The sequence below is a fragment of the Melospiza melodia genome, chromosome 20 (assembly GCF_035770615.1).
Source record: "Melospiza melodia melodia isolate bMelMel2 chromosome 20, bMelMel2.pri, whole genome shotgun sequence".
NCBI classification, from domain to species: domain Eukaryota; kingdom Metazoa; phylum Chordata; class Aves; order Passeriformes; family Passerellidae; genus Melospiza; species Melospiza melodia.
The window spans coordinates 3543580-3555763 of record NC_086213.1 but is presented as its reverse complement, the minus strand read 5'-3'; the positions used below and the strand labels follow the sequence as shown (position 1 = coordinate 3555763).

Sequence of the window (12184 nt, the reverse complement as noted above, 5' to 3'; positions counted from 1 at the left end):
CCTCCTGAGCATCTGAGCAGTTGGTGGAGCTGGCAGGAGGAGCTGCATTACTGAACAGCCCTTGCACAAAGCAGAGCCCTGGGCCTGCTCCTGCCCAGGGAAAGCACATTTCAGGGCTACAACATGGCCATGTCCTGGAGAGATTTAAGACAATTCTATCTTCTGAAGTAGGTAGGAATTTAACCATCCCCTAACCAGATCTCCCTATCCCTAGGGACCCTACCTAGACTAAGCACAGAAAAGAAAATAAGTAATAGAAAAAAATAAAAATAGGCTATTGTTATATGTTGTCATTATGGCATTGTTACTGTTTTGTTTAGTGCAACTACACAGTGTCAATTGCTGGAATCAAAGTGGTTTTTGGTTTTTTTTGTAATGATTCCTTCATGGTTTCTGTTCCCTTGTGGCTGCATAAAAATGGCATCTAAAACCATCCCTATCTACCTAGCCTAAGCACAAAAAAGAAAAGTAGTAGAAAAAAACCCAACAAACTATTATTATATGTTGTCATTTGTGGTATTGCTACTGTTTTGTTTAGTGCAACTAAACAGTGTCAATGGTCACCTTTTCTAGGTAGTTTTTACATTTTAAATGGTACTAAGTCTAACAACTTGCTTCAATCATTATCTAGTTGCTGGAATCAAAGTGGTTTTTGGGGTTTTTTTGTAATGATTCCTTTAAGGTTTCTGTTCCCTTGTGGCTGCATAAAAATGGCATCCAAAACCCTCAGAAGTAAGAACAGCAAAATGGAATAACTAAACCCTTGTGATTTCTGGGATGTCCCTTGGGATTTCTTTTTTTTTTTTTTTTTTTTTTTTTTTGAGTTGGCAATTTCTCGTAGTCATTTTCAAATAAAGCATTAGAAGCACTAAAAAGACCAACATTTTTTCAGAATCAATCATGATCAAACTAAAACATAATCATTAATTTTCTCAGAGCCTCCACACATGATTAAACTCCACTTCTCACCATGCTGAGGGCACAATCTCAACTCAATGGATGCACAGTGAGTTTCTTCAAGTTCTTTCCACTTCCCCCCAGCCTGATCTAAATGGCAGCAGTTTGGTTGGAAGGCTCATGTTCCCAGAGCAGATGTCTAGGTGCTGGAAGCACATTTGCCAACCAAAAAGAGACACATCAACTATGAGCAGGAGGAGAGTAACTCAGATCTCTCACCAGCCAAGGACAGGAAGGAAAGCAGAGTGGTGAGATTGCTACAAAAGTGGTTTTAGTCTGCTGTTCCTCCAGTTTCAAGTTTTTGAGTACATGGCAGGAAATGCTGAACCTTTCAGTGAGGCTGTCTCAAGCAGCCCTGAGGAGCTGCCCCTTGGCACTGTGTGCTGCCTGGGGGTTCTTCAAGCCAACACTGGCAGCAAACTCAGACTGGGCAGAGCACACACCTAAAATAAATAGGTTCAGAGCACTGCTAATGGATTTCCCTCCTCCCTTGAATGATAGACAGCCAGCTGTGTCAAACAGAGACATTAAATTCTGTAACAAATCTTTCATTTTAATCATTTTAATCAAAGGCATGAGAATCACTAATGCTGAGGTTACACTTCAGGAAATGGGAGAGAAACAAACAGCTGGATTGGATCAAAAGAAAATCCCATATATTCACTCAATGCCATATTTCTGACGGTGACCACTAATGTGTATCTATGGGAATGTATAAAAACAACTGAGGCATAAAATGAAATCTCCTTGATGGAACTGCCCAACTTCCAGGAGAGCTGAGGCATGTTCCCTGTTTGTCCCCTACATTGGGGACTTCATAAGAGCCTTCTTTTCTGCATCTCAAATTCACCTGTATGGCTCTGGTCACACAGAACCCCAAAACAGAACCCTGCTCTCCTTTTCAGAGCCAACTTTGCTCTTAGACAGGCAGATGTAACTCTCAGCCTGGAACACAACTAAGGGAAGAAGGTGCTGCACAGAGAGTACCCACACAGAGAAAGCTCCCACTGGGTAACACCGTGCTGTGTAATAAAAACTACCTTTAGAAACTTGCAGTACCAACTTTAGACTTCAACCACTCAGTGTCCAGAGCTTACCCTACTGCTCAGCAGAGACTCCTGCCAGTGACCAGGCACACTTGGCAAGAACAAAGATAAAATAAAGGGAATTGCTGCTGTCTGCAGCTTCAGGTGCTCAGTGGATGCCCCCACCTTGCTTTGACCCTGCTTGCCCAGAGCACAGAGTGAAGGGCTTTACACACACAGCAGAGAATAAACACACTGCACTGCTTTTGGAATTAAAACCAGAACAATTACCCATAACAGTCTGCAGCAAGACTTCATGCACACCAGTGTCAACGCTGTAGTAAATGGTGTGCATGCACAGCTTTTGTCTGTGGGGAAGTTACCAAAGATGGACATGAAGATCTTTATTACAACAGATGATTATTACCACAGAAGATGTGCCAGGAAAACACAAACAGTGTATATTAAACCATATGGAGAACTTGCTGGTACATGGAGCTCAAAGTGCTTCTTCCACAATCCCATCTACCCACATCCTGATCAATGCCCATCATCTGTGCACAAAGTTTAACTTTGTTTTATTAATAGTACCACAAAATCTGGATAAATAAGTGCCCTACTATATAAAGCAATATATTGGGATTTTTTTTCTCCTGCTGAAATAATTTCTAATTTAGTTACTATAGAAACCATCCTGCAGCCATCCTAAAAAAAATCTCTGTATATATTTACACTCACACTGAGAAGAAGAAGAGGAGAAAAGCTGGAATGTACCTGTACATGCAAGAGACAAATGGCCAAAACCACCAGATTTGACAGTAATTTATAGGAACACAGCTGAAACTCCTTAAAATCTAACAGCAATATTCATTCATATGATTGCCATCACTAACAAAGCCATGAGCATGCAAAACCAGAAAATCAGGGCCTTTCTGTGCTGCTTGGGAAACAAATAGGCACAATAATGCAGGAACACTATTTTTTCTTGGAACTGAAAAAGGGAAGTTCTGAGCATCCTGACATTACTCTAATATGTCAAATGAAGAAGTCAGGGCTAACTGAACATGCCTTTTTTTGCTCTTTTAAGTTGCAGATGAGTGACAGCTAACAAATTACACAACAGCCTGTGACACACAGATCCAGACCAGCAGTTCTGCAGTAAAATTTAACAAGAGACAGCTTTACTCAGGTTTATTTCTTTTCATACAGTGCTGTCATAAACATTTCATAAATAATTCTACTAGGAGTATGCATGATTTATAAAATGTCTGGGAGGAGCTGCTAGCTTTCTCTCTTGCACTCTGTTGTTTGTACTTGTAAAATTGAGTCAGCTGTAATTTCAACAACCCTAAATCTTCTCTACGAGAGATTAAAAACACCAGTGCTACTTGCTGCAGAAGAAAAAGGTATTCCAGTAGTAAAGTATCCAAAAAGCCACTGAGACATTTATTTAACTATTTTGTATCATGAAGCTTGAAGAGTTCTCAAAACAGAAAACCAAAGGCATTTTATGGAAGCAAATAAACACTTTGAGTAAAAGGTTTCTGTTGGAAATAACCCTAGGGGACATTAATAGGCTTAGAAAATCTTCAGGTTGGCCATTTAATTTCTAAGATTAGATGAGACTAGTTTTGCAGAGTGCTAGAATTTGTGTTTTGTCACCCAAGTGTGTATGTGAAGACAGGAGCTGGGACAGTGGGCTGCAGCACCATCTGCCCAGGGGATGACACAGCAGAGCTCTGCCCCAGATGAAGCAGCTCAGCCTCTTCCCCAGTGCCTGCCTGGGAGCCCTGCATGGGAACAACCCAGGCAAGGTCAGTGCAGAGCTCAGGGGTTGTTTTCCAAGTTATTCACAGATTGAGGTTTGTCCAATTCTGGAATGTCAGCTGACACCACCAGCTTTTTGTCATGGGCACTTGTGGTCCTTTCCCTCTCAGATCTGGATTTTCTCACTGTGCTATGTCTGTGTCATCTGTTCTGGATTGATGCCACATGCTTCACACAATGTTACTTGAAGAGGATTTTGAAAATATTGCTGGGTAGAAAATGAGACCACCAAAATATTTCATCATGCTAAACTGTTCCCAGGAAGACAAACCTACATGCAGAGTTAAGTCAAGATGCCCCCACAGCTGAGACACTGCAGGTCATCCCCAAACAAAAATTTTTAAAGCCTGGAGACAGTGATCTACATGGAGGACTCCAGACTAACACTGCCTTTGTGTGGTGACAGACCCAAGTTCAAACTGAGAATATCATTTACAAATAGCTTCTATCTTTTCCAGCACTATTCCAATATATTGCACTGGGCCAGTATATACCTTTTGTTGAAGGTTGTCTATTTTTTCATAGTGTATCTAATTTCTGATTAAAGAAATCAATTTTGGGAATTAAGTTTTTGTTGATTTACAAAATAACATTATTATCCTGCTGTCAAGTATCTATGCTAGTACTTTTCATCCTTCAGAGCATAAAAATATCAGTATGCAGAGTAAGAAATAATTGCTTTCTGAAATAATGCTAGAAAATTCCACCTAGGAATAAAGTGGAATCTCTTTAAATTAAATTAGCTAGCATTAGCATTCAAAAACTAGACACGATTTAGGTCAACCACTGATCTCCCTTAATGTGGTAATTCACATTTTCTAGTAGAAACACTCCCTTATACACACCTCTCAGTCCCCTACTGCTCATCTTCCTCATCCATTAAAACAGAACACTGACACTTAACCCTGCAGTGATGAACAAGTCAGCTTTGCTCATGCAGAGTTCACACTTGGCTTGAAGCATGCTGAATAATTCCACTAATTTCCACAAGAACACTTTGCACTATGTGTATCTGAGTCCAAGCATTCAGCAGTGTCAGGGGCTAATCACAGCAGGATTTTTGTAGGGAAAACTGGCAGGCAGTGCAGGGAAAGCAGCACAAAGCTGTGCAGCCATCACTGAGGTGCCACTGTTTGGTCTGTCCCACCAGCTGTGCCTGGGCCCAGCTGGGACAGAGTTAATTCTGTTCCCAGTGGCTGCTGCAGCCCTGGTTTGGATTCAGTGTGAGAATAATGCTGATAACACAGAGATGTTGTAGCTGTTGCTAAGCAGAGCTCACTCCACAGCAGTTTCCCAGGCTCTGCCAGTGAGGAAGTGCACGAGGAGCTGGGAGGGAGCACGGCCAGGAAGGGTGACTGGAACTGGCCAGAGGGTGGAAGGGAGGGATGGACACAAACCAGTACAGAAACTGGGGGCTGGTGGCTGCTGGGGAGCTGCCACATCAGCCAGCAGGTACTGAGCAGCTGGATGGGGCATCACCTGCTTTTCTTGGGTTTTTTTCCTCTCTATTTCTCCTTTCATTACTATTATTATAACATTTTTTATTTCAGTTTTTAACAGATTTTAGTCCACAGGCTTTACCTTTTCTGTGATTCTCCTCCCCATGCCATGGAGGGAATGGGAGGGGAGGGATCAGATGTGTGCATGGTGTTTAGCTGCTGGCTGACAGCACTTGTTAATCAAAACTTCTCTCCAGAAAGATGCAATGATATAGAAACCCCTTTTGCAGACTGATCCATGAATCAATGTTGAACCATTGTCAATATTCCCGTGCTGTTTAACCCACCTGAGGGATTATAATCAGAGATGAGCACTTACCTTGTACTTAAAAGAGGTTTGCAGAGAGGTGCTAATTAACACAACATACAGCAAAAATGAAGATAGGTGTTAAGAGATATAAAGCTCAAATAAATTTCACAATTCTAATATTAAAACAGAAGCACTGGATAGGAAAGCAGAGACACAAAATTTTGTCACTGCCATCACAGGCAACCACATAACAGATGTGGACTGTACTCAGCCCAGAATGACAAACAGAGCATCTCCAGGCTCTCCAGAACTGCTAAAGAACCCTGTCACAAAAGAACAAAAGGCAAAAACTGTGGCACATAGCACAGGAAAGGCAAAGATCCCAGAGACAACAGCAGTGTGTGAGTGGCAGTGCCAGCAGGGAATTGAGGGATAAATGACCATGGGAGTCTCAGGAGCATTCTGTGTGCCCTGAGAGGCACAGGCACCCTGGGGAGGTGATCACAGACACAGGGACAACCCACAGACACAGGGATAGTCCTAGAAGTGATCACAGACAAAGGGACAATCCTGTGGAGTGATCACAGACACAGGGACAGCCCCTGTGACAGTGCTGCTGCCTCACTCTGGGGCTGGGACACTCCTTCTGCTACAGACAGCAGAGCACAAGAAAGCTCCTTCCAACTCAGCAGAGCTCTTAGAGCAAACAGCACTATTTTTCATCATGAGAACTGCAGGCTGAGTTGAGAAACAACAGGATAAACAAGAGGATAATCAAGACGAACAAAATTACAATTTTTAAAGAGGGCTCAGCCATCAAGTGTATGATAAATGATGCATAACTGAAAAAATGTTGGTGCTTCTCTCCCCATGTTTTCCAGCTCACCAGAAATAACCTTTCAAGAGAGATATTCACCCAGTAAATATCTCTGTAATTCTCCTTTCCTTTACTTGCTCGTGGCTTGTTTAACGTGCCTGCGTGGAATTTCACATCCCCATCCCTTTGCAGACCTTTCCAATGAGAAACAGGTGTCTCAGGGCTGGCTGAGAACACAAGTGCACTGTGTTTATCAGCTGTGTAAACTTACATTGAAGAAGTTGGTCTTGTTCCTCTCACAGAAGAGGCCCTGTGCAGGCATGTGCTTCAGCTGCTGCCAGGGCACCCCACTGCCCAGCAGCACGTCCCGGGCCCACTGCAGGTTCTGTGGAAACAACAGCCAGGTCACATGGAGGCAGGAGTAAATGTCACTGTCACATTTTCTGAAAAATCCTCTTTGCCCAGGATTCTTCTCCTGGCAAGCTGAGAAGCCTCAAAGGAAAATGAAAACAATATTATCTGATTCACTTCTCCTGTGTTTGCCGCTTTGGAATGCGGTTTGGACATTGTTTATCAACTGGTCATTGTTTGATTGGTTTCATGTGAATTGTTTTAACTTAATGACCAATCACAGCCAGCTGTGTCAGGACTCGAAGGAGTCACAGGTTTTCATTATCATTCTTTGTAGCCTTCTGTCTGTATCCTTTCTCTATTCTATAGTACAGTTTTAGTATAGCATTAATATACTATACTATAATATAATATACTATAATATACTATAATATAATATAATATAATATAATATAATATAATATAATATAATATAATATAATATAATATAATATAATATAATATAATATAATATAATATAATATAATATAATATAATATAATCTTCTAAAAAAATGGAGTCAGAGTCATCATTTCCTCCTGGGGAACCAGCAAACACCACACAGGGGATGCAAAAGCCACCACAGGTGAAAGTACAAAACAAACTACACTTTTATTTATTAACCTGCAATGTCTTTTCTCATTTTTGTCATACTTGCTGTTCCACTCTCCCCACACACTCACAGCTCTTTCCCTTGGGCAGGGAATAACCTGCCAGAGCTGAGGCCTCGACCCTCAGGATCAAACTGCAGCTTTCCTTTAGTGGAGAGGGAAATTCAGAGCTTTTGGCCCCACCCAGCATTGCCCTCCATGTAAGTTCACTTCACCTCCCTGGAAATTCCACAACTGAGATCAAACTTGGATAATAGTGCTCAGTGAATTAACAAGAAATTATCAGTAGGGGACCAAATGATAGATGACAACCAAAAATTGATAAAAGCACTATCCCTCTAAAATTTCAATGCATGGAGCTCTCTTTTGTAGCTGAGAACTAGGGACAGCTGCTGGCTCCAGGCAGAATGTTACCAACAGTTATTAATTGTGAGGTTTCACTGATGGAAGCTTTGCTTTACTTCATTTTTTATTTCAGGGTTCAAAAGTGGCATTTGAGTTGCATTTGACCAGAAGACATCACAAGAGAGGACATGAAAGGAAGGAAGATGTTTGGTTCATAGAGACAAATAAGAATGTTGCACTCTGGCTTGTGTGCTGTGGTCTGGAAATACACTTCTGTGAGTCATAAAAGTGATTAAATCATGTCCATCCAAGAAGCACATTCCAGCTGTAATATCCTTTCTTTTGTGTATATATTTGTGTGTTGGGCTGGGGGTTATTAGAAAAGTTCCTGTGTTCCAGAGTATTTTTATTTACAAGACCCTGGTGACACAGTGGAAGCTCTGCTCCATCATCAGTGCCTTTGTGCTAATGACAGCAATCATGCAGAAATCTCCAATGCCTCACCAGAACTGCAGCATCCCCTCGAGCAAAATGCTGATTATGGATTCATGTGCAGGAGAGCTGAACACTGGCAATAATGACCAAATATTTATGGGTGTCAAAAATCCCTCATTCCAAGAGCTCACAGAGGTACTTACACAGGGCATTCATGATTATAGTGCAGCGTAATCAATGGGATTTGGACAGCTTTGTTTTGGTATGGAACAAATACATATTCACTCATAAATATCACAAGGTACTTTCTGGCTGGTCATGGATATCAGCAAATTTAATTATTATCACTAAGTGTCAAATTTAATTAAGACTGAAGAAAGCAGAAGGTGTAAACTCAGCTGCATACTAACTTTCTTCTACATAACTTCTTTTGTAATATGTATTTCTGTAATCCTGTTAACCTAATCCTGAAAAATACTTGGAAATACATACAGAAGAAAATACAACACAAGAGAAGCTACAAAAATCTGGTCTTCCATGAAAGCCATCTTGTTTTGAATAAAATCAGAATCCAACAAAAATAATCCTATTGGATCATCCAAGATCCAGGCAGAGAAAATGCTTTATTTTGTGCTAATCATAGTCATCAGAAGTGTAAGTTAATTCCAAGTGTGAAAATGAAGTAAGACTTGCCTAATGTGTGGTAATCTGAATCTTACAGTTAAAACTATCACATAAAAATTCAAGGAAAACAAAATCTTTAAGAAAGTTACCATCCCACCACAAAGCTTAGATCTGAAATCCCATCTAAAGAAATGTTAGCCGTGGATGTATTCTCAAATGAAAACAAGGAAAAGGTTAAGAGATCATTAATTGTGTCATTAATTGTAGCATCATGCTCTGGTACTGGGATGTGCAGTGCACATCACACTGACCATCCACAGGCATGTGTTTGGTGCACATAATTCACAGGCTTTTATTGAACAAGATGATGGCAGCAGCCCAGCCAGGAGGAGAAAAGATCATTCAGACAAATGGGGCAATTACACGGTAACTTCACACAATCAAAGCTAATAGGAATAAAAGACATAGTTACAGATTTTCCACTACCCTTCTCCTTAAATCAGCATGATCACTTATTGCCAGTAAATATGCCTGAGCAGGTCTCAACTCATTAGATTTTACAGAGTCTGCTCCGCTTGGTTTTCAGCTGATGAAGTTATTAGGAGTGGGTGAAGGGATCCAGGACACAGCAAAAAGGATTTATTCTTCTTGGCACACTGCTTGCCAGCCTCAAAGGCTGGATTTGGCTGTCTGACTCAGGGCAATTATGAAATACTCTTTCCAGTTCAGCTGTTGCCTCCCACATCTTTATCACCCCAAGATTCAAAGACAAGATGACTGACAGGGTACAGTAACTTGCAAAAAAGCTGAAGTAGAAAAGGAAAATCTCTTAAGGCCAACCAAGTGGAACTGAATCACCTGGGATGGACACCCCTTAACTCAGTGGTGTCAGAAACACCTTTACCTAAACTATAAACTCCACAAAGTGTTTCTGGGAGGTGAACAAAACCCTCCACTATACTTTAATCCTTCCCTCTGATTTCTTTTACAGTCCATCAGAAGGCTTTGTCTCAAAAACCTCCTCCTCCATCAAATAAAAGCAAAATAAAATGACTACTGATTTGAAGGGTGGCCTTTTAAATGAACTGTTATTATCAAACTGTTTCTACTTAGAGTGGTTACATCTATTATGTCTGTCTCTAAGTACATATTAAGCCTACAAACATATAATCTTGTAATTTTAACATGCATGTATTATGTTGGTTTGACCAACCTGCCACATCACTGACCTCATGTCACACCCAACATTTATTTCCCCATTAAGGGCTCTGGTAATAACAGACATTACAGAACATACAAACTTAAAAAACTCACACAGTCTTTGTGAGCAGATTCTTGCAGGATTTACAGAGCACTTTTTATTCTGAGATTTAAAAAAAGCATGTAAGTAAATATTTTTCTTTCCTGACAACCTGCTGGTTACAGATTATTAGACCAGTTCCAAATACTGATCCATAAGGTGAATACTTTACACTGACAAAGAGTGCCATGTCCTAATTTCTCCTTCCAAACTGGGCCAACATTCATTTAAGAGGCAAAAGTCACAAAGAGTGAAGAATTTACTTCAAGAAAATACTAACAGGAAACTGAAACTACTGCCCAAACTGGCAATGAAGCAACTTCTGAAAATTCATTTGTATTTGCCTGCACATTTACTCCAACTAAAGACAGCTATGTACAAATTTCTTCTGATAACAGACTAAAACAAAGAAAAATAGACTCCAAATATTAAGCTGGATTTTGCAGGGGGAAAAAACCCAACAGAACATGTAGCCAAACAAAATGTTCATAGAGTTTGAAAAGATATTTAAAAAAGCACTCAACTATCTTCACTAATCTCACAACAGCAAAACCAGGGAAGCTGTGAAATGGGAGAAAACAGATTGCATATGGAAAACTTGTTTTTCTGAGCACTATGGAGACCTGCCAATCCTCTCCTCTTCCCAGCCAACCATGAATTTTGGCCATCAGTCTAAATTCTTCATGCAAATTCCTGGCGTTGGAACATAAATGCTGAATTTTCCAAGATGGTTATACACATTTAAAAATTAATCTCAGTTTTCTAAAATTTACCACTCTGCCCCCCAACAACTCAACCTGATGTAATTTATCTCATTTTTTAAATCAGGCTGATCATGAGTAAATGTAAGCATAATTCTTACTGCAGTTACTGTTGACAGTGATCCATTTTGTGTTTTAATTTTCTGCAGGAGTTTAACTTCACTAAAAACACAGTAATGTTCCACTAAAGCACAGACATTGGGCACTGCTCTACAAAAGAACCTGAATGAGTCACTGAAGAAAGAAATGTAAAACTCATGTGAAAATATGTAGTGCACATATTGCAATAAGAAGATTTTTTTGGGTTTTGCCATGCCAAGTGTTCATTATGGATTCTGCAGAAGTAATAGAAAGGACAGTAGTAATAGAAAGGACACCCAAAAGTGCTCCTTGAAGCCTGGTAACTACTAGGCTCAAACAGGCAGGATTTAGTTTTTCTGAGTTCCAAGAGGAAACAGATTTAGACAATGTGTATTTCACATGGAAATCCATCACTGAGTTGATATTTATATAAGGAGGGAGATATAAAAAGCAAAAGAGAAAGCTTCATCAGGGAAAAATAATGGAAGAAAATATTTTGCAAGTAGTTCCTCAGGCAAGGCCGTGCTATTTGAACCAATAAATTAAAAACAAGCAGCTTTTTTTGTTGAATGTTGATACAAAATCATGTCAGCAACAGTAATGACAGATTGCAGGAATCTATGGCTCCTATTCATGATGAGCTCCATGGAAAAATTAACAACCGTTACATACAAACAGCGTAAGAATGTTTGCAAAACAAGCTCTCCATAAAAAGGGTGATATTTTTTCTGGATAATCACTCACAAATGGAATATTCATCACCTTCCAGTGGCTGGCAGGACTTGCCTGTGCTCCCTCTGCAGTGACACTGGTGACACGGCTGCTCCAGGCCAGGGGAGCAGCAATTGTTTTTTGTTTTGCACAATTTGTTTCCCCTCCCTGTTGTTCACATAAGTACTTGTGGGGAAGAAAACTCAGGAAGCCAGGGAAAGCAGCATATGATCTAATACAAGACTTCCAAATATAAAATCTGTGAATTAAAACCTTGATTATGGCAAATAGTGAAATACCTCTGATCACTTCAATGTACTCTTCCTACCCATTTTACCATTAAAGACTTAGGATATCAAGAAAGTTCATCTGTGTCACATATGTGTTTACACAATATTGATTAATTTCTGCTTCCAAGTCACTTTTCAGTTCACTTATTCAGTAAAATAAATAATTGCTGTCATTTTTATGAGAACATCTTCATTTATGTGACATATCTGAAATGTAATTCTCTGCTGAATGACAGAAAATTACTTAGTTCAGTAATAAAA

General features: G+C 40.1%; 1 protein-coding gene across 5 annotated transcripts in view; it reads right to left on the bottom strand.

Moving 5' to 3' along the window:
• Positions 1–12184, bottom strand: part of CABIN1 (calcineurin binding protein 1) — a 116569-nt gene that overhangs the window by 56676 nt on the left and 47709 nt on the right. For all 5 annotated transcript variants that reach the window (XM_063172944.1, XM_063172949.1, XM_063172946.1 and 2 more), the window contains exon 30: positions 6647–6760. In XM_063172944.1, coding sequence (XP_063029014.1) covers positions 6647–6760 — 114 coding nt within the window. The remainder of the gene's footprint in view (positions 1–6646; positions 6761–12184) is intronic.